The sequence below is a fragment of the Sander lucioperca genome, chromosome 17 (assembly GCF_008315115.2).
Source record: "Sander lucioperca isolate FBNREF2018 chromosome 17, SLUC_FBN_1.2, whole genome shotgun sequence".
Taxonomy (NCBI): domain Eukaryota; kingdom Metazoa; phylum Chordata; class Actinopteri; order Perciformes; family Percidae; genus Sander; species Sander lucioperca.
The window spans coordinates 19,802,189-19,821,578 of NC_050189.1; the positions used below are offsets into that span (position 1 = coordinate 19,802,189).

Below are 19,390 nucleotides of genomic sequence, written 5' to 3' on the forward strand. Positions count from 1 at the left end.
GAGAGAGGTGCCTCCAGAAAAGTTAAAACATTTAGAGACCGACAACCCCGTTAACATTCCCTGATGGGTATCTTTATAAAAGATATAGATTTTCAGCGGAGGGAATTACATACAGGCTATTTGTCGGCTTCTTCAGCCGTGTGTTGCCAATATGCACATCGGTTAGAATTATGTTTTGATATTATTTTATTTTCTCTCACAGCTTACCACTGCTGGGGTTGCAACTGAAATAAAAGCCTAAAGCAACGAGTTTATGGAAAGCAGAAGTGTAATTATGGTCAGATCTTGTGCCTGTGGGAAAAGTGGGGAAGTGACCAGTTTAGTCTAATGTAGGCTATTATAGTGGGTGTACTCTACTGTATATTAGCCAGAATCTGCCTTTGGGGGAGGAGGGGGGCATATCATAGTGGGGGGTCTGGGTGTCCTCCCCCAGGGAAGTTTTAAGCGTCAACGTCTTCATTTCCTGCCTTCGATACACTTTTATGCAAAAAAAAATAAAAAATAAAATAGGCTACCTTAGAAAAAAGCACGAATGACAATTCAAAATCTATCAAAAATATAATCGAAAGTATGTTACGTGTCATTGGGCATTTTGAAGTGGGTATATAGACATCCTGGAGCTTACTATCACGTAGACTACACCACTGGAAGTGATATTGATAGGATAAGCGTTGTGATTTACGTAAAACAGCGTCGGCTTTTTTTGCCAGCTTTCCTTCTTGTGTTTTGCCTGTTAAACCGTGTCTGTATTCTTCATATTCATGTAGAATTATAGTTTGCTCTTCTTATGTAAAATATGCAGCTCTGGTAGATGTTGGCGATTGGTCGTGCTGTGCAAACAGCGCCTCTTTTATGTGAACGCGCGCCCCGCTGGATTGGGAAACCCTGATGGTTGATTGAACTAGTGGTTAACCAGCGTCGTGATACAGGTTATGGGGGACTGTGGTTGTTAGGTTAGGTGAAGTCAGGGAACTGAAAGAAATCCAGGACATGTTGATCTGGATTCGTAGTACAGGCCTCTGGTGAACTAAAGACATTACTATCTGAATGTAGTGGGTAAATGCCCTCAGACCTTAAGTGTGTGTTCTTAAAAACTCTTTACTGCTGGGCTCTGTATCATCTGTAGTACTGTAAATATAGCTGTTTTAAATCTCTTGATATTTTCATTTTCTGCATGTTGGCTGAACAGTTTTTTCGAGCCTGTATTTGAACGCCTCACTGGGAGTGACAGTTTCTTGTAAATCACGTGACACTGGAGGGGTCCTCCCCTTCCTCCTCCCTCTGTGCAGAGGAGTGGACTACCATTTAAGCACTTGCAGCTGTCTCAGCAGGGTTTGGTGAAAATCACGTGACACTGGAGGGGTCCTCCCCTTCCTCCTCCCTCTGTACAGAGGAGTGGACTACCCTGTACATGTAGTTTAAGCTCTTGCAGCTGTCTCAGCAGGGTGTGGTGACGGAGAGGAATAGCAGTTTTCTTTTCAGTCTCAGCAGTAGTCTGCTGCCATGTCTACATTAACATCAGCACCACATTTTCTGGCTTTCCTCATTTCACTTTGGATACTTTCTCTGGCTGCAGGTGAGCTGTGTGTGTGTGTGGGGGGGGATTAATGACGTTACATTTTATTTATGTGTGATTTAAGGGTTTCAATTAATGTCTTAACTTCAGTCGTGTTGTATTTCCACTAAATCTATGTATATATGTGTGTTTTATATTATGTTTTTGACTTTGTGAAGCACCTTGGTGCTTTTATAAATTAAATTGAAACAAATAACACAATGATGTAATATGCTTCGGCCTAATAGCAATCATTCTCGCGCTATCACGGAAAATCCATCTTGTCTGACTTCTAGTAGGCCTACAGTGTCAGAGGAGGAGCTTCTCAGAGCTACAGGCGTGGTTGAAGTGTGTGTGATGCATGGGCCTGCGACCATTTTATATCTATGGCTGCGACGGTGTGTTCAAAACAACAATGGCGAACGTGATAGACGGATCTTATGCCTGTACTACGAATCCAGATCAACATGTCCTGGATTTCTTTCAGTTACTCGTCTTCACCTAACCTAACAACCGTGGTCCTCCATAACCTGTATCACGACGCTGGTTAACCACTAGTTCAATCAACCATCAGGGTTTCCCAATCCAGCGGCGCACGCGTTCACATAAAAGAGGCGGTGTTTGCACAGCACGACCAATCACAAACTTCTACCATATTTCTCATAAGAAGAGAACATTATAATTCTACATAAATATGAAGAACACAGACACGGTTTTACAGGCAAAATGCAATACAGTCACTGCTTCCTAAAACAGGAGGAAAGCTGGCAAAATAATAGCCGACGCTGTAGATGTGTAAATCACAACTCTTATTAATATCACTTCCCATCAGTCAGGACCAAGATCTGACCAGAATTACACTTTTGCTTTCCATTAATCAATGCTTTAGCCTGTTATTTCAGTTGCTACCCTGGCAGTAGAAGCGATCGTGAGAGCAAATAAAAAATATAAAAACATAATTCAAACCGATGTGTAGCATTATCAACACACGGCTCAAGAAGCCGATATGCAATTCCCTCCCATTAAAATGGAATATGTTAACGGGGTTGTCGCTCTCTAAATGTTGTAACTTTTATGTGCGCATCTTCTCTCTCTCTCTCTCTCATCTCTCTCTCTCTCTCTATCTGTCTCTGTCTCTGTATCTCGTCTCTGATCTCGTCTGTCTCTCTCCTCTATCTCTCGTCTCGTCTATCTCTCTCTCTCTCTCTCTGTCCTCTCTCTGTCTCTCTCTTCTCTCTCTCTGCTCTCCTCTCTCTATGTCTCTCTCTGCTCTCTCTGTCTCTCCTCTCTCTGCTTCTGTCTCTCTCTCTACTCTCTCTGTCTCTATCTCTCTCTGTCTCTATCTCTCTCTCTTCTCTCTGTACTCTCTCTCGTCTCTCTCTCATGTCCTCTCTGTCTCTCTGTCTCTATCTCTCTCTCTGTCTCTCTCTGTCTCTCTCTTCTGCTATCTCGCTGTCTGGCTATCTCTCTCTCTCTCTGTACTCGCTCTCTACTCTCTCTCTAGTCTCTCTCTGTGGGTGCTCTCTCTATCGCTCTCTCTCTCGCTATCTGCTCTCTCTACGTAGCTCGTACTCGCTACTCTCGCATCTCTCTGTGTCTCTATATCTATGGCGCTGCGTCGTATCTCTAGCTCACTCTGTCATCTCTGTCTCTGTAGATAGTCTGTCTCGATGTCTGTATCTCTGTTGCTCTCTGCTCCTCTCTGCTATGTCTCTGCTCTCTCTCGGTAGTCTCTGCGTCTCTTCTCTCTCTCTCTGTCTATGATTGTCTCTGTCTCTCTCTCTATATCTCTCATGATCTGATGTATCTCTGTAGGTCTGATGTACTCTGATCTCATCTAGATCTCTGTTTGTCTCGTCTCTACATTCTGTGTCTCTCTCTCTCTATCTCGATCTGTCATATCTCCTCGGTCTGTCTAGGTATCTACGCTCTCTCTGTGTCAATCTCTGTATCTTCATGTCTGTGTGTCTCTCGGTCTGTCTGTCTCTGTGTCCGGTCTCTCTCTCTGTCTCTCTTCGCGCTCTCTCTGTGTGTCTCTGGACGCTCGCTCTCTCTATCTGTGATAATGTCTACTAGATCTCTCTGTCGCTCTCGCTCTATCTCTCTGGGGCGCTCTCTCTCTACTCGCATGTCTCTGTATCTCTCTCTCTCTCTCTACTGGTCTCGGTCTCGTCTGTCTGTCTCTCTCTGTTCTCTCTATCTGTCAGATCTATCTGTCTCTCTCTCTCTCTCTCTGCTGTATCGGTCTGTCGTCATGGCTCTCTCTGTATGTCTCTCTGTCTGTCTGTATGGCTGGTCTAGTCTCTATCTGCTCGCTACTCTCGATCTCATCTGTCTCTGTCGTATAGTCTCTCTCTGTCTATGCATCTCTATCTCTCGTGTATATGTATCTCTCTCTAGATCGCTCTATCTCTCTCTCTGTGTCTGTCTCTCTCTCTATGTATCTCTCTATCTCTCGTGTCTATCTCTCTGTCTCTCGGTCTCTCGTCCTCTCTGTCTGCTCTATGGCCTCTGTCTGTGCCTCTCGCTCTCTCTCACTCTCTATGTAGTCGCTCTCTCTGGTCTCTCTGTGGTCTCTCTCTCTCGCTCTCGGTCTCTGTCTCTTCTCCTGTCATCTCTCTTCTCTCTGTAGTGGTCTATCTCTCTCTATCTGTGCTCTCTCGCTCTATATCTGTCTCTCTCTCTCTCTCTGTCGCTGTCGATCTGCTCTCGCTCTGTGTGTCTCTCGCATCGTCACTCTGTCTCTCCCGCTATCTCTCTGTTTTGTTTGTACTCTGTCATCTCTATCTCTCTCTCTCTCTATCCTATCTCTACTCGCTCATCGTGTCGCTACCTCTCATCTCTCGTCTCTCTCTGTCTCTCTCTCTCTCTCATGTAGTCTCTCTCTCTCATCTCTCTCTCTGTGTGTGTCTCTCTCTCTCTCTCTGTGTCTTTGTCTCTGTCTGTCTGTCTCTCTCTCTCTCTGTCTCTCTCTCTCTCTCTCTCTCTCTCTCTCTCTCGTCTCTCTCTCTCTCTCTCTCTCTATTTCTCTGTCACTATCTACTCTCTCTGTCCTCTCTCTCTACTTTGAAAAACGCTATACTCGACGTCTACTTACTGATGACGTGATTTTTTAAATAAGTAATTAAGTAGTTACTTTACAGATATGATTGTCGAAGTACGCAATAGTAACAAAGTTCGATAGTTTGAATTACAAGATCTACTTATAGTTACACATTCAGTCAACTTGCGACAACACCCCCATGCCTCAACATAGAAAGTTCGACAACCCTTCGTCGGGTTACTGTGATGAGATCAGCATTGCCTAAGAGTAAGGTCAGTAGTAGACCCTAGGTGGATCTTGTAATTCGTTTACTATGTTTTGGCGCGAAACGAAGCGCGAGTTTTCCCAGTTTCTTTTCAGTCCCTTCCGTGTGGTCGTGTAATGCCGTGCACAGCACTTTTCTCCTCACAAAGCATACTGCCCACAAAGACTTATTCAACTCTCTCCCCCACTTATGGTTTGCACCGAAGAGTCCAGCTTTTGTGTTGCGATGTGTGAGGTGGTTGGGACTTTTTTCTCTCTGCTCGATTTTCTGCTGATGCGCTACCACTCGAGTCGACTGTGTCTGTAGTCGGTTGATAGTTTCTGACTCTAGTGCTGCGACTCCAAATGTTTCTTCAAATTTGACGTAGTGTTTTGTAGCTAGATAGCACTTTGTCACCACCAGCACAGAGTGTACAATTAACTAATGTTGCCATCTTTAGCTGACACAAACTCAAAATAGTGACAGTATTTCCAGCTAGAAAACGCGCATCTCTCTCCTCCCTCCATTGTTGTTTACGTTTGTGTCGCTGCGTGGTACACGTTAACTGTCCACATGCTGAAAACGTGACTGGTCGCATACGTGACTTCACTTCCGAGACGCAAGAAGAAAGCAAAAATATATATTTTTACTAAGGAAAATGACAAAAATAGTAACGCACAGTGACTTGGATAAGTAACTTTAATCTGATTACTAGTTTGGAAATAGTAACGCGTTAGATTACTCGCTACTGAAAAAAGTGGTCAGATCAGACGTGCTCTTTTGACGCGTTACTAAGTAACGCGTTTCTGGCATCACTGGTGACGCGGTTATCAATCGATGGGTTGTATTGGTTTGAGTCAGTAGGCGGTGCTGTTACACCAGTGATCTCTACTCTCACACATAAACCTGCTCCCGACCAGCTTAGGCGCTGCAGCATATAAGTTTCTCACGCAAGTTTTGCACCTTTTTCCTCGGTACTCTTTGGAAACGTCCTACGTCATGGTACAGAAAAACCCTGGGTTGAACCTCGACGTAGCTCGTTGTTAACGCTAACTCCTGCTCTCGTTGTACACGGCACTCTGAGGTTCATCAACTCCTACTGTTAGGTATTGTTTTTAAGTACCTGCCTCTTTTCTAAGAGTGTCTGTGTAACACTCCCTCTGGCGTGTCTACTTATTGTAAAGGTACGTTTCTCTATAACGTTGTATTCTATCGATGGGTGAACCATAAATACATGTCCTTGATCATCCGACCCCAAGGCGAGCCGAATGTTTTCCCACTCTGCCACGCCAAGACCCGCACTTCACTAGCATAAGCTACCTGTGACTACGAGTTTGGACAGGACGTGCCATGTCCTTACAGGTACAGGGCTATCCTGTCTTCTGACCAATCCCCTAACACTCATTACCACTCGAGGTCAATAGTGCCAACCACAACCACTCGTCAGCTGCTGTCGCATGGCGCTGTCTTGGTTTTTCGCTCTTGGCCATGAGCGACTCCTTCTTTCTTGTTTTTACTTATAATGTAAGTAAATTCCCATCATTTCTCCATTGACGTCTGGTGGAAAACATCGACGCTAGATAAGACGTGCTTTAGCCATGCCTTAGGTCTAACAGATGGGATTACGTGCACCATACGCAGTACAATGTATCATTATCAAGGTAAATAAACGAATTCAGAAAATCCCAAAAAACGGGCGAAGGGACACACACTCGTGTACCTAGCGTACATCTCAGAGCGACGCGATACTACTCATCTACATAAACCACGCGCACCATGATACAGGAAGTACGTTAGGTTAGCGATAATCAGTCTAATTCGGCTAACCCCGGTGTGTGCTGCCACCGACCGTTCATGTAATAATCCGCGCAAAGCTCAAAAGCACCCGTAAAACGTGAAAATAACGTTAAAACTCTCTATAATCTAGCGGTTTCATCGGCTGTAGACGGCTTGTTAGCCTGAGACTTTGTGTGTCCGCTGAGCGGTTAAGTTTGACGTTAACGTTTTATTCGACTGAATCAAGCTGTCAGCTCAGCGGTTAGCTCGAATATAGTAACTGTTAGCCTAAACTCATGGTCGCTTCCGGTCAGAGGCTAACGGCAGAAGCGTGGAAGACTCCCCTCCGCTCCTCACAGCCCCACCCACGAGTTTACACCAAGCAGAGGTCGTCACTGTGGGATTGTGGGTGAATGCAGTACGTATCCACGACATAGCGACTAAAGACATTTATCTCAATTACAAGGTTAGTGCTAGGGCTGAACGATTTTTGAAAACTAATCTACTTGCGATTTTTTCCAAATAGTGCGTTGCGATTACGATACTCGATTATAAGCTCTTGTCGTTCATGTCTATTCAACAAAGATAGATACTATCGAATAAGTGAGACGTTTCTGAACACACAATTACACAATAGAAGGTTAAATAACTTTAAAATATCGTATTATTATGGGCCGGGACTTATCGCGTAATTAATGATTAATTAATTCCGGGACTTACACGCGTTGTCTTATTCATTACGCAACAAAAGAAATAACATAATGTTAACCCACTTATCTTTTGCACCGTGCGGAACGTTTTTCAAGGAATGAGTTCGACAGGACCGATATCCTGCCGTCACCATACTAGCGTCGGTTGCCTTCTGACACACACACACACCCCATGTGACTATGAACGAAGGAAAGCTGCGAGTCCGACTCGCTCTGCTTGGCTTCACCGTGGCTGGAAATTTTGTTTAAAAACCGAAAGGTTCAGGAATGGACGCGTCGACCCAAGAGCGTTGTGTGCAAGCTAGGCCACAGGAATCTTGGTGTCTTATCACGCAGCACCGCGAAACAAAAGCTCAATATCACATCTCAACGCAAAACTCATAGGAGTCTGGTAGCGTGGACGTTAGCTTTTTTCTTTTCTCCTCCGACCGATGAGGCGATAATCGATTAATAATTACAAAGCCTCTAATAATTAGATATATATAATCGAGTCCGGCTAGTATATACTCTACACACACACACACACACACACACAAACACACCACACACACACAAACACACAGTGTCATTTTTTACATGTGACACGAGAGAAGGGCGGCCTCCGCCCTCCCCTCGTGAATCGTATCGCGTAGCGTCGCGTGTGCACTGGTCAGCTGAGGCTATCGTACGTAGCTAGTGCTGCTGTGTTCTGTCAGAGAGGCTACTCGTACGGTAGCATGTGCTGGTGTTCTTGCGTGGGATATACTGTACTAATTAAAAACTGTGCAACACCGCGGCCACGCTGCTGTGAAACCTCCGCCGAACGTCATTTATCAGAAGTTGGTTGCTTTACCCATCTCAGTGGCAGCTCCTCCACTCATATCTTTATAACGGAGCTAACCGCTAACCGGAGCTAACCGCTAATCCGAGCTAATCGTGGCAACAGAGCCTCAGTATGCGTGTCTGTATCCATTAACTGCATGATAGACTCGCGCCGAATGAACCTCATTGTATTAAAATGGCTGTAAAAGTTTAAACTACAACTCAGAGTTGTTTGAATGACAGAAATCAGCTCAAGGTACGCGTAGCAGTTTAGCGTGCTAGTGATGCTTCTCGCGGAGGGCAGACGGATTTGCTCTCGCCGAGGCATGTGACCACATCGCAGCCTTTGCTGATTAGGAATCGCGTTTTAACAGATCGCGATAGTATCGCAAATGCAATTATGCGTTCAGCACCTCGGTAGTGCCCATAGGGGCTGACAACAGAGCACCTCGGATCAGAGTCACGGATCGGATCATTTTTCGATCAGCAAAGACAACAAAAAAGACAATAAAACATAAGTTGTGTCGTTTTGTTATAACCTATAACACACACCGATAGCGTTGTGATGGGCTTTGAGCCCGTCTGATGTGCAACAAGGGGCTGCTTAAATGCCGCGGTGATAAGCGGTGTGTGAGCAGCTTTTCGTTTTCACTCATGTCAGTGAAACACGGGGTGATGTCGCTTCAAATGCGTGCCATGCTTGATGTGTTTCCACTGGCATATGCTTCGGTGCCACCAGTGCCTACACACCGGCCCGGTGTGATCCAAGCAAACTCTTTCCCTCGCATATATTGACAGGAAGCCAAAAGCTCCATACAGGGGATTAAATGACGCGGGGCGTCAAGCGCTCGGTTCCTCGCTCGGCAGGACATGCTGTGGGTGATAACTGAACCTGCGCACAACTTGTTTTCAGAAATCCATCGCGGTCACGTGTGGGCGAACCAGAAGATCGTTATATGATTACAAAGCGGATCACGGATCAATGACGAGCGTTTGCACAACTAGTGCACATTGATTGTGGCGGTCTATATGAGCATATACAATCGCTGAGTCTGTCAGCATGCTGGTTTTCAGTCTCCATCGACGGTTACGATGATTTATGGCTTCTACTTGTCATGATTTAGAGAGAAATTGCATTGTATTTTTCACTGTTGAACCAGCTCGCTGGGTGGGACTGTGAGCTCTATAGTGGGACTTCACTAATTTTGCTGAGCGCCACTCTTCATCGCATACGGAGAAATCGCGGTGCGGGTCGGGTGCTCAGGATCTACCCCATCAGAGATTGCCCCTCCCTCTAAAAAATCATACCAATAATTAAAAACCACGCTTCGTGTGTGTAATATATACTAAATAAGTTTGTACGTAGTATAAACACAATATTAAGCGGGCAAAAACTGTCTTAAGGTTAGAAGCATTTTGAACACCTCCGTTTGCCTTCCCCAAAAAACAGTGGTTTTGTTGATTTGATCCACTGCGGCGTCCTCATGCAACGTACAGAGAGGGTGTGTAGAGCAGGGGCATCAACTACATTTTTCATAGGGCCAGAATATTTCTAAGCAGACACTCCGGGGGCCGGACGTCTCATACGCTATGTTGTTCGAAGTATTTAGATAGATATCTATATATATATATATATAATATATATCTATATATAGTATATAATTCTACATGTAATAGTGTGAGCAAACCTCCTAAAAAACATGAACTCCACGTACGGATAACTAGCTCTTAAGTAGAAAAATGATCTCAGCTATGACCGGCAGGTCACTGAGGAGGGATGGTTACAGTCTGTGATTCGAAAACATGGTTGTAGTATGCAGCGTCCTGTTTTTGTTTCTTTTTGGTTCGGGATTGGTGGAAATGCTTGCAGAGAAAGAAGAAACGGCTGTTGTCAGTAGGTAAGACCCTGTCAGTGTGAAACAGCTGAAGCGAAAAGTGGATGTGGAAAGCCCAGCTTTTACTGATGATGGAAAGATAGCAGCTATGCATTCGTCACCTGATGCCCATTTGCAATGAAACGATGTGTTGCAAAATAATACAACCAGCATCATCATCAAGACATCGAAGAACATATGTTCGCGTCATCACTGCATATTCAAGTAGCCACATGTATATGTTTTAGTCTTATACTGCCATAGGGTGCAGTCCAGCGGGACAGCGAGAGAGGATGGTTCGGTGTGTGTTCACGTAAAGCAGCGCGTGGACCTGAGCAGACAGAGCAGATTGAATATCGCTGTCTACATGTTTATGCCTGTCTTTACAGGTGAGTGCATTGATAAGTATGAGACTTTTACTCACACAAGGTTTGAGTGTAGCGACCCTACTTCCAGCAACGAGACTAGCGTGAGTTCATCTGCCCCACGCGCCATTGGATCAGCCTCGTTGTCTCTTGCAGGTCAGGTACTGCGTGTTTTAACGCACACACTCTCGGCTCAGCTGTGGGTGTGGAGCGACAGGACATTGCTGTTATAGCCGACAGAATCCGTGCATGTGAATAGAGATGCAAATACAGGGGCTGCGTTTGTGCTCTACCGGTGTAATGTACCTGCTGTAAATGCTGAAATGCTAAATGAACAGAATGCATTTTTCTCATCTACATTTGTCTATGAATTCGTGATTATTCTGCGGGCAGACTAAAAGCTTTGGCGGGCCGGATCTGGCCCGCGAGTCCGCCAGTTGCGATCATGAACCCGTGTAGAGGGACGGACTAGTACTAGGGATGGGCCATACCAAACTTTTTCAATTCAATATGATACAGCTGACCATAGATAACAGTTGCATCGATACAGATACTGATCAGTCGTACATGGGTAGGCTATGTGATTTTCAACAAAGAATGGTCTTTTGAGAAAAATAGATCATTACACTTAAATCGCATAATCAACACAAACTGATCTAACAAAAGCACAGATGAGTACAATGAATAACTGTTAAAAAAGTGTGACGTACAGTAATTTAGAGAACTACTATGATAAATAATAAAATTCACTAATCATTGTACTATAGCCATGAAGTTTTTCCAGAACAAACTTCATTGCAATTTAGCCCTCCGACACGTTTTAAAAAAGCAAAATGGACTCCTTAATATGACAGTTTACAAATTTCTGATATTCTCAGAAAGTCCAAACAGAACGATCTGTATCATTCATATTACTTATTTCTTTGATTGTTTCGTGAAGATTTTAGCGCCATGTTGGCAGGTTTATTGTTTTAATGAAATTGCGCAATGCATTGTGGTAATGAAACCTTTTAAAACAACTCGTACCCCAACAACAAACATCGGAAATACAATGGACGATCAGACAAACGGAATAAAAATAATACGAAAAACAAAAGTATGTACTTTTACAGTGGTTTGCAATGATTTCTCGTTTGGGCACAAATTGCATTGGCCTTATCGTGCAACGTTTTGGTGAGGAGACGACAGACGTAAAAAGCCCCGTCCGCTGTTCCACTGTTATGGTCTCGTCTCGTGCCACTTGGTGTTGCCAAAAGTATGCTTGTGGTCTCTTTTTGTGTCATTTATATGGGATAACCCATAATTGGAGGAAAGGTGAAACCACACGGCTTGGACGGGAGGATTACGTTCGGCTTGTCACAGAGTTTAGACGCAAGGCTAGCTCCGCCGACGTGTTTTGCGTAACGGGTTTAAGCGTACAGCGTTAGCCTAGGACTGCTCGCAGGTACAATATACGGGGTACTGCCTTCGGAGTGTCCTGATCTCTAGGCGTCACATTGTTGTTCAACGAACATAAAGGACCTGTGGCGGTAGAGCTCCTTTGTGCTGACCATAATTTATTGAATGAAATGTTACAAAGCTTCCGCTCTACGAGATGGGTGTTGTGTTTTTGTTCACATCACAAGCTCCAAACTGGCTCATAGGTGTAGCCTGTCTGGTCTGCGAGCGGAATTAGGCTAACGGTTGCGTAACCAGCACAGAAAACAACTTTGGGGCACAATCGGCAGTAGTTTCGGTACAGCTAACCATCGACAGTATTGTCGGCCCACAAATCACCTCTGCTGCTAACAAAGCAGGTCAATCTGGCCAAGTGGATGTTTGAAAGTAGGGAGAATCGAGACGCTGTGGCTGTGTTAGCTGTGGTGGTTTAAAAGCTCGCCTGGACACTAACTGGCCGACGCTGCTGGCTGGCTACGCTAACGTTGAGCTAATTCCGCTAGCCCTACGCACAGGCTAACTATAGCCAAAAGTAGCTTGTGCTGTAACGTACACAAAAACACCCATGCTCGTCAGGAGCGAAGCTTAAACATTTCAATTCAATTACACTTTCACAGTACAAAAGGATGCCACTAACAGCGCCCAGGGCTGTATGTTTGTGACATGTGGACGGCAGGCTTATAGGTACACTCTGAAGGACAGTCGTAATATGTAACTAGCCGGTCTAGGCTAAACGCTGTTGGCGCTAACGTCTAGCAAAACGTCGGCGGGGATCGGCGATAGCATCAGCTAGCTGTTCAAACAAATAACTGTGAAACAGCCTGAAAAACACCAGCCTTCCCCATCCAAGTAACCCTAACTAAAAACAAAAACACATAGCGTATAGTTTACTTAGGCAAATATGGTTGTTACTGGTACGCTAGTCGGCTACCATCAAACGGTTGACGATATCTAATCGAAAATGTGTTACACAAAGCGGTCGAGATTTCACAGGTGGGCCTGGCCAAGGTAGGGCCCATAGCTAGCTTGATGTGCCTCTATTTCTAGATGAGCTAGATTAACAGGTACTATTTTCGAACTCACGACAGGATCACTGTCACTAGATCGATAGAGAAAACATTGACTTTCACTCGTTGCTATTCCTGACCAGGGTACCCCAAACCCTCCTTTTCATCAAACTCCCAGGGTCAGTTAAACATTAGTGTCTAGTTACCAGGCTGATGTACACAAGTAACCCCATTTAGGGCTAGTACTAGGACTTATACACAGTCACCATCTACAAGTTCTTTAGTCACTGAGGGACTGAGCACAGTCCACCCTTTAGTTCTTAGTACGAGGCTGAGACAACAGTCACCATCGTTCTAGTACTTGGCGTGATTACACAGTCACATTAGTTCTAGTACTAGGCTGATACAACAAGTCACATTTAGTTCTGTAATAGGTGCCTATCAGTCTCACTAGTCTAGTACTAGGGCTTGAGGCATGTTCTCAACGTGACGTCATTACCGGGGAATTGCGTTTTACCACTAAACGACGCTTAAAAACTCCCTTCCCTCCTCTAAAACACGATTTTGAAGTGAAACAAAAAACTGTCCTTTTTTAACACTATTTGGAGACAGTAACTAACAGGTCGGGACGACGATTCAGTCGGTGGCCGAGTCAATCGGCCACAACCCGATCGTGGCGATGGGTGTGGAACTATCGTTATCGGCAAACAAAATCCATACCGCTAGGTTTTCCTGGTTGCAGCGTCGTTGCTGGCTGGAGACGGACCTGAGAAGCGGCACATAACGCGGTCATCAACTTTTAAACACAGTACGGCGCGAGAGGTGAAGAAAGTGGGTTCTGCTGGCATTCATGCATACAATAGCGGGGACCTTGTTCTCGGTAGGCTGAAATAATAAAAAACTATCACTGATGCCTTGTGTTGTTTATTTCGGACACGTGTTAACTGCGCGCTGCACGGAGAGCACATTGCGTGTGCGGAGAAGGGGAAGGCTGACATTTGTCGATTTGCGCGTTTAAAGCATCGACCCAGGCACAAAAAAGGTCTTTATACAGTACATTTTTCAGATCAGTATAAAGTGAGTATTTGTGACATCAGATGCTTGCCTTAGTAGAGAACACAAGAAAACAGCACAACAGTATTGTTTGTCGGCCTTTCCGAGGAGGCTGAGATGGTACGTCGCCTTTAACGTCGAGGGTTAGGCGACTACAACTTACCTCAAGCGGTGTGAAAAACTCTGACAAACTAATAACGCAAATACAGGTTTCCGGGGACCCAAATGTCAGAATCCAAGGAACCCTAAAGGCTTCGTCCCACGATCCCATCAACCCTCGCCCCAAACCTCTGATTGTTCATTATTTAGATTGAAATTTAATACCAAAACCGTTAACGTAGGATACGTACTGATGGCTGGCAAGCCTAAAAGCTACGAGGTTAGCCGTCCACGGAGGGTCTGGTCTTTGTGTCTTTTCTAGGTGCCGTTACAGGTGATTTTTCTTTATCCCAAAAAGCCGGGACCTTGTGCCCTTTTTCGGTGGGTTGTGAGCATTAAATCCAACATCTGTTACATCAAGGATAACAATTGTACTCCATCTGGATGTCCCTATTAATCACGTTGTCGGTCATTTCTTGCCGCTAACTCGTGCTACCCTAGACAGTAGGTGCGGCCGACATAAGACTGTATGAAGAATGGACCAACACGATTTTCCCGTTGCTCTGACGGAGCGCCAGTGAAAGCCTGTAGAAAGCAATCTGTTCCGCGTGCGAGCGCTGAGCGGGTAACTGCCGGGGCAGCCTCCAACTGAGAGGGAAAACGACATAAAAAGTGTGACTGTGCAGCACGTGTGTCTGAAAGTTGAAGTCTCTGGGTAGCCGTGCCAAGAAACGAAATCTCAATCATTTTGTCCCACATATCTAGCATGAGGTGACGGAGAGCGTAGGTATTACTGTAAAGAGGTGATACGAACATCAGGGCTGAATTCTTGCTCCCCTAAAATGCTAGTTAAACATTCAGTAATTACACTTCAACAGTAATGTAAGGTCCAAAACAACTTGGGCCTGAGAGCTTGCTGTCCCTGTTTTGTACTGTAGGTAAGTTTCCTACTAGTGAGGGACAGTGTTAAGTCTAGCTGGTTATGACACAACTGCGTTAGCCACTATTTTTCACAAAAACGGCTCCATAACGTGATGGTACAAAGGTAATGGAAGGGCCCCTTTTATACACATGTGTCGTGTGTCTTTAGAAATAAACAACATGGTGACAAATAGCTGTCTTTAATACTCTTCAGATGTGAAAAAAGTTAGTCGCGGTTCAAGTGACGTCAAACTGAATGGGCAGTGTCAATGGGTAGGCTCAACGCGGGTGATTCCGCTTTGTAGCAATCAAAATTGGCGCCATAGGCGATTCGAGCTCTGAGGCGAAGCTGTAAAACACTGCTTTAACGACAAGGGACATCTCCCTGATGCCTTGTGTGTCCGTGTGTTCAAAACACCATTGGAACGGCCAGGTCGTCCAACAACCACATTGACGCCTTATCATGCACTCCAAAGCGAGTGAACCAACAGGGATAGATAGTGGGAAAGATAGATCCGCCAGTCAGGCGATCGGGTCTGTTTACACGTGTTAAACGGAGAGATAGGGAATGGCGTCCACTTTCTGTTTGGGATTTGGGCATACAGTGTGGGCAATTTTGTGAAGAAAGAAAAGGTAATAAGTTTGTGCCGACTTATATGAATTATAATGCTCATTCTGTTTATGGCACTGGAGTGACTCCACAAATATTGGTAGGAGAAAGACACTGGTCTGACTAAGCAGACCACACACAACGATGCTGTGTAGCATGCTGGTGGTGTTTTTAATATCAATAAATATCGACATTATTAGTTGCTGATTATTGGCCACAAAAAAGGCGTCTGGACTCGTTTTTGAACACAATGTACTTGTATTTTTGTCACTGTATGTAAACTGTATGTATGTCAAGTTATAAGATACTAGTGGGCGATTAGAATCAGGTTAGCGGGCAAATATACGGGCCCAACAGGCCTATCCGCTTTCGGGTATCGGGTCAACAATCACACTATCGCGGGTTCTCGACCTCTATGTTTTGTAACAATGATATAAGCATATGTTGGAGTGCTTTAATTGTACCCCGTAATCAACAGTGGTGGTTAAACTGCAACAACATTTTCCCTGGGGCTTAACGCGGGCGATAGGAATGATATATAGGGTATTTCACACTGTTTCTGACAGGTACTCACTAATGGGGTATTGTAACAGTGTGGGCTGAAAACATGCGCCCGTGGTGCTGTGTTCGATTCCTTTTCGCTGCCTGTAAGTCAGTCCCTGTGGAATGCTTCTATTCAAGCACGAAGATTCGGTGTGTATTTCCACAACGATAGATGGCATATTGCTCATGGAATATTTGTAGATGAGCTGCGCGCTCGATGGGTTGAGCGAAACCAACATAGTGGAAAAAACGACATTGGAGGATGAGGGGTTGGACAGGCAGGTGCTCCGATTTCAGTGTGTGCGGACACATGCACAGAGTTATAACAGTGTGTTCTTTCTGCTATAGTGGTTCCATACTTTGTTGTTAAAGATTCCAACTTCTCGAGAGGCTTTTTTATGCAAGGGGAAAAAGGACAGGAAACTCAAACTATGTGGTAGAGTCAAATCTCGGGGCAGGGACACGTAGTTTATACAATACAGAGAAATGAGTGGGCCTAAGTTGCAAATGTGTGGTCCTAACTGTGGTGTCGCAGAGTGTGTTTCAGCTTCAGAGTGAGTAGTGACTCTAGAGTCATAGTAGGAGTTCTTTCTGACCACGGTGGGAAATCTGGAAGAGGACAAGTTAACCCTCTCCTTGATTTCATGTTGTTGATGGAGAAGGAGAACCAGGAAATGAGTCGAAATGCAACGCTACCAAGCCACGGGCGAGCAATAGTTACATTTTGAAATGCGTGAAAAAGCCTCAGAATCTGAATTAAAAACGTTTACAAGCAAACACATTTACAAAAAACAATGCCACTAAAAGGTTTGAATATTAAGTGCTCAGAGTCAAAGCCCTACTGAACTCCGACACACAGTAGGACAAAATTTGCATTTCTCGCATAAAAGAAGTCTCAAAAGTGAATTTAGTGATGAAATAGCAGATGAACAATGTATAACATTTCTGAGATTTGTGTGAGATTTGTGGTCCCAGATCAGTCAGTGGCCTATGTAAATTTTGGGGCGTTGGTAAAGCCAAATAAGGTAGGGGTTGAGGAGTTGACGTCAACTTGGTGGCTCGTTGACATTTGCCCGTTTTCCGCAGCAGTTTCAAATTGTGAGATTTGCAGAGGAAAGAGGTGTCAATGGGATTTTGAGGTTGTATGTATGTCCTAGTTACCCACCAAACTGTCGTTATTCAACTATGATGACAAGGTAAACTCGGTTTTGCATTCTATCACCCCTTTTAAAATAATTAAAAGTAATAAAATAAACTTTTTACATTCTTCATGTTTTTGACTTTCCCAGTGTTGTTGTTAAATGTGTGAAGAGGTTATCGTTGCTTGTGTGTCTGCTTTGGCTGCTGTGTGCCACCTTCTTGTCCCAAATAGTACATCTTCCTGTATTATCTGCAGGTGAAAAGTAGCACCACGCCACCCTCCGTTTCCTTTCTTTTCTCCACTTTTCTCTGCAGTTGTTTCTTTGCCATTCTCTCTCTTATGTTTGCTAGGCTAGTGGTAGGCTCTGTCACAAAGGTTTACAGTCACACTTTACTGTGACACGGGCCAGCTTCAACAATATACAAAAGCACTGAATATGTTTGGATGGGAGGCAGCTACCCACATTTTGTGTAATGTCATTTTATTATGGATATCTTCGAAAGGAGTCGATACCAAATGAGTAGCTTGTAAGTATCGAAGTATCAATACCACCGTATCGATCCGCCCATCCCTAACCTTTACACAGAAGTCTGGTTGGACTCATGGGAGAGATCTATTTGTATCATGAACCCACTGTGTGCCCCTCCTTTATCCTCCCTTCTCATATCATTTGAGATGGAGTGTTGTGATTGGCTGAACTGAACCACAGCAGAGTAATGACTCTGATATCAGATGAAGTGAATCAAACAGCTGTGAAGTGAAGCAGAAAGTATCTTCACTATAAACTGAACCTGAGTTGTTCATAAATCATAAAACTAGTTTTTACGTGGCCGGGTTAGCTCAGTTGGTAGAGCAGGCGCACATATACTGCGGCCCTTTGCATGGCATTCCACCTCTCTCTCTCCCCTTTCATGTCTTCATCTGTCCTGTGGAATTAAAGGCCTAAAATGCCCCCAAAAAAACTGTTGGTGTTGATAACAACAGCTTTCTGACTTTGGCACATTTCATTTTTCATAAGCAACTTTCTCTAATAAAAGTCCTGATTTAGAATTATTTATCTGATGATCTTAAATTATTATTATTATTATTATTATTATTATTATTATATGAATGTAAGTAACTCCTGTATTACTGACTGCTTCCTGCTTTTCTCTGGATTTATTTATGTGTTTAGACCATCACGAGGTAATAGTGAAGGATGGAGAGGACGTCACTCTTCACTGTCAGGCTCCCAGAGATGCTCAGATTAACATGTTTGAGTGGATCAGACCTGATCTAGAGTCAGATGGTTACATCTTCCGGTTCATACCAGAAGAGTCAACTACAGTAAACCAGCACTCCTCATATCGAGGTCGAGTGGAGCTGAGAGATCCAGACATGAAGGATGGAGACCTTTCTGTTGTTCTGAAGGACGTCAGCGTCAGCGACACCGGAACATACCGGTGTCGAGTTGGAATCAGTGGGGGAGGAAAACCTAAAGTCTACAGCACCATCCAGCTGATTGTCTCAGGTGAGTTTGTAGAGTTGAGTCTCTGTTAAACTAATGGAATATCTATTCTTTGAGAGGGCAAATATACAAAGAGATGCATAACTACTTGTATGTATATGTTGAGTTATAATGAACAATGGAATAAATGAGACAGAGTTCAAAAGCACCTTCAAGCTGACCATCATAGGTGAGTTTTTAGGGTTGAGTCTCTGTGTTTATGTGACATTTGTGTTCTCTAAAGATGTTTCTGATTCAATAAACACATTAAAATAATTCATCTTCATCTCAACTAAACAATCTGATACACACAGAGCTGTCGAAACTGGCCAAACATGATGTGTTTTGGCCCTATTTGTAACAGAGCTTTTTTTCCAAATATGGTATGCTCATGAATATTTAGATGAGCTGCGCGCTGATTGGTTGAGCGAATCCCCATAAGAGAGTATAAGTGGTGAGCTTCTTTCACTCAAATATGCGAGTTTGATTGATGACAGCCAGGTCAAGAGGTCACGACCTGTCAAAATTTTGATTGATGTTCGACAGGTGTTTCTGACGCAATCCTTCCGGAACCTTCTAGAAAGAGGGCGTGCCTCAGACCGGATGTTTCCTGGGAGGAGTCCGGAAACTGCATATTAATGCATCGAGACAGGAAATTGCGTGTTTTTAAATGAGCCAATGGGCGTGATACGGGAAATTGCATTTTTTAAAAATGAGCCAGTGAG

The 19,390-nt window shown here is 44.3% G+C and overlaps 3 protein-coding genes and 1 long non-coding RNA gene across 4 annotated transcripts in view; 1 reads left to right on the plus strand and 3 right to left on the minus strand.

The window, feature by feature from the left end:
* The window catches only part of LOC116064544 (zinc finger protein 239-like), an 893,026-nt gene that overhangs the window by 664,553 nt on the left and 209,083 nt on the right, over positions 1-19,390 (minus strand). The window lies entirely within an intron of this gene.
* The window catches only part of LOC116034141 (hemicentin-1-like), a 1,482,957-nt gene that overhangs the window by 101,719 nt on the left and 1,361,848 nt on the right, over positions 1-19,390 (minus strand). The window lies entirely within an intron of this gene.
* Positions 1-19,390, minus strand: part of LOC118493596 — a 61,138-nt gene that overhangs the window by 6,544 nt on the left and 35,204 nt on the right. Inside the window, exon 2 of the long non-coding RNA XR_004895543.1 lies at positions 18,450-18,454. This is a non-coding gene — a long non-coding RNA (uncharacterized LOC118493596). The remainder of the gene's footprint in view (positions 1-18,449; positions 18,455-19,390) is intronic.
* Positions 1,376-19,390, plus strand: part of LOC116039465 (programmed cell death 1 ligand 1-like) — a 37,785-nt gene continuing 19,770 nt past the window's right edge. Inside the window, exons 1-3 of the mRNA XM_035993982.1 lie at positions 1,376-1,576; positions 18,354-18,689; positions 19,264-19,266. Coding sequence (XP_035849875.1) covers positions 1,504-1,576; positions 18,354-18,689; positions 19,264-19,266 — 412 coding nt within the window. The 5' untranslated portion in view covers positions 1,376-1,503. The remainder of the gene's footprint in view (positions 1,577-18,353; positions 18,690-19,263; positions 19,267-19,390) is intronic.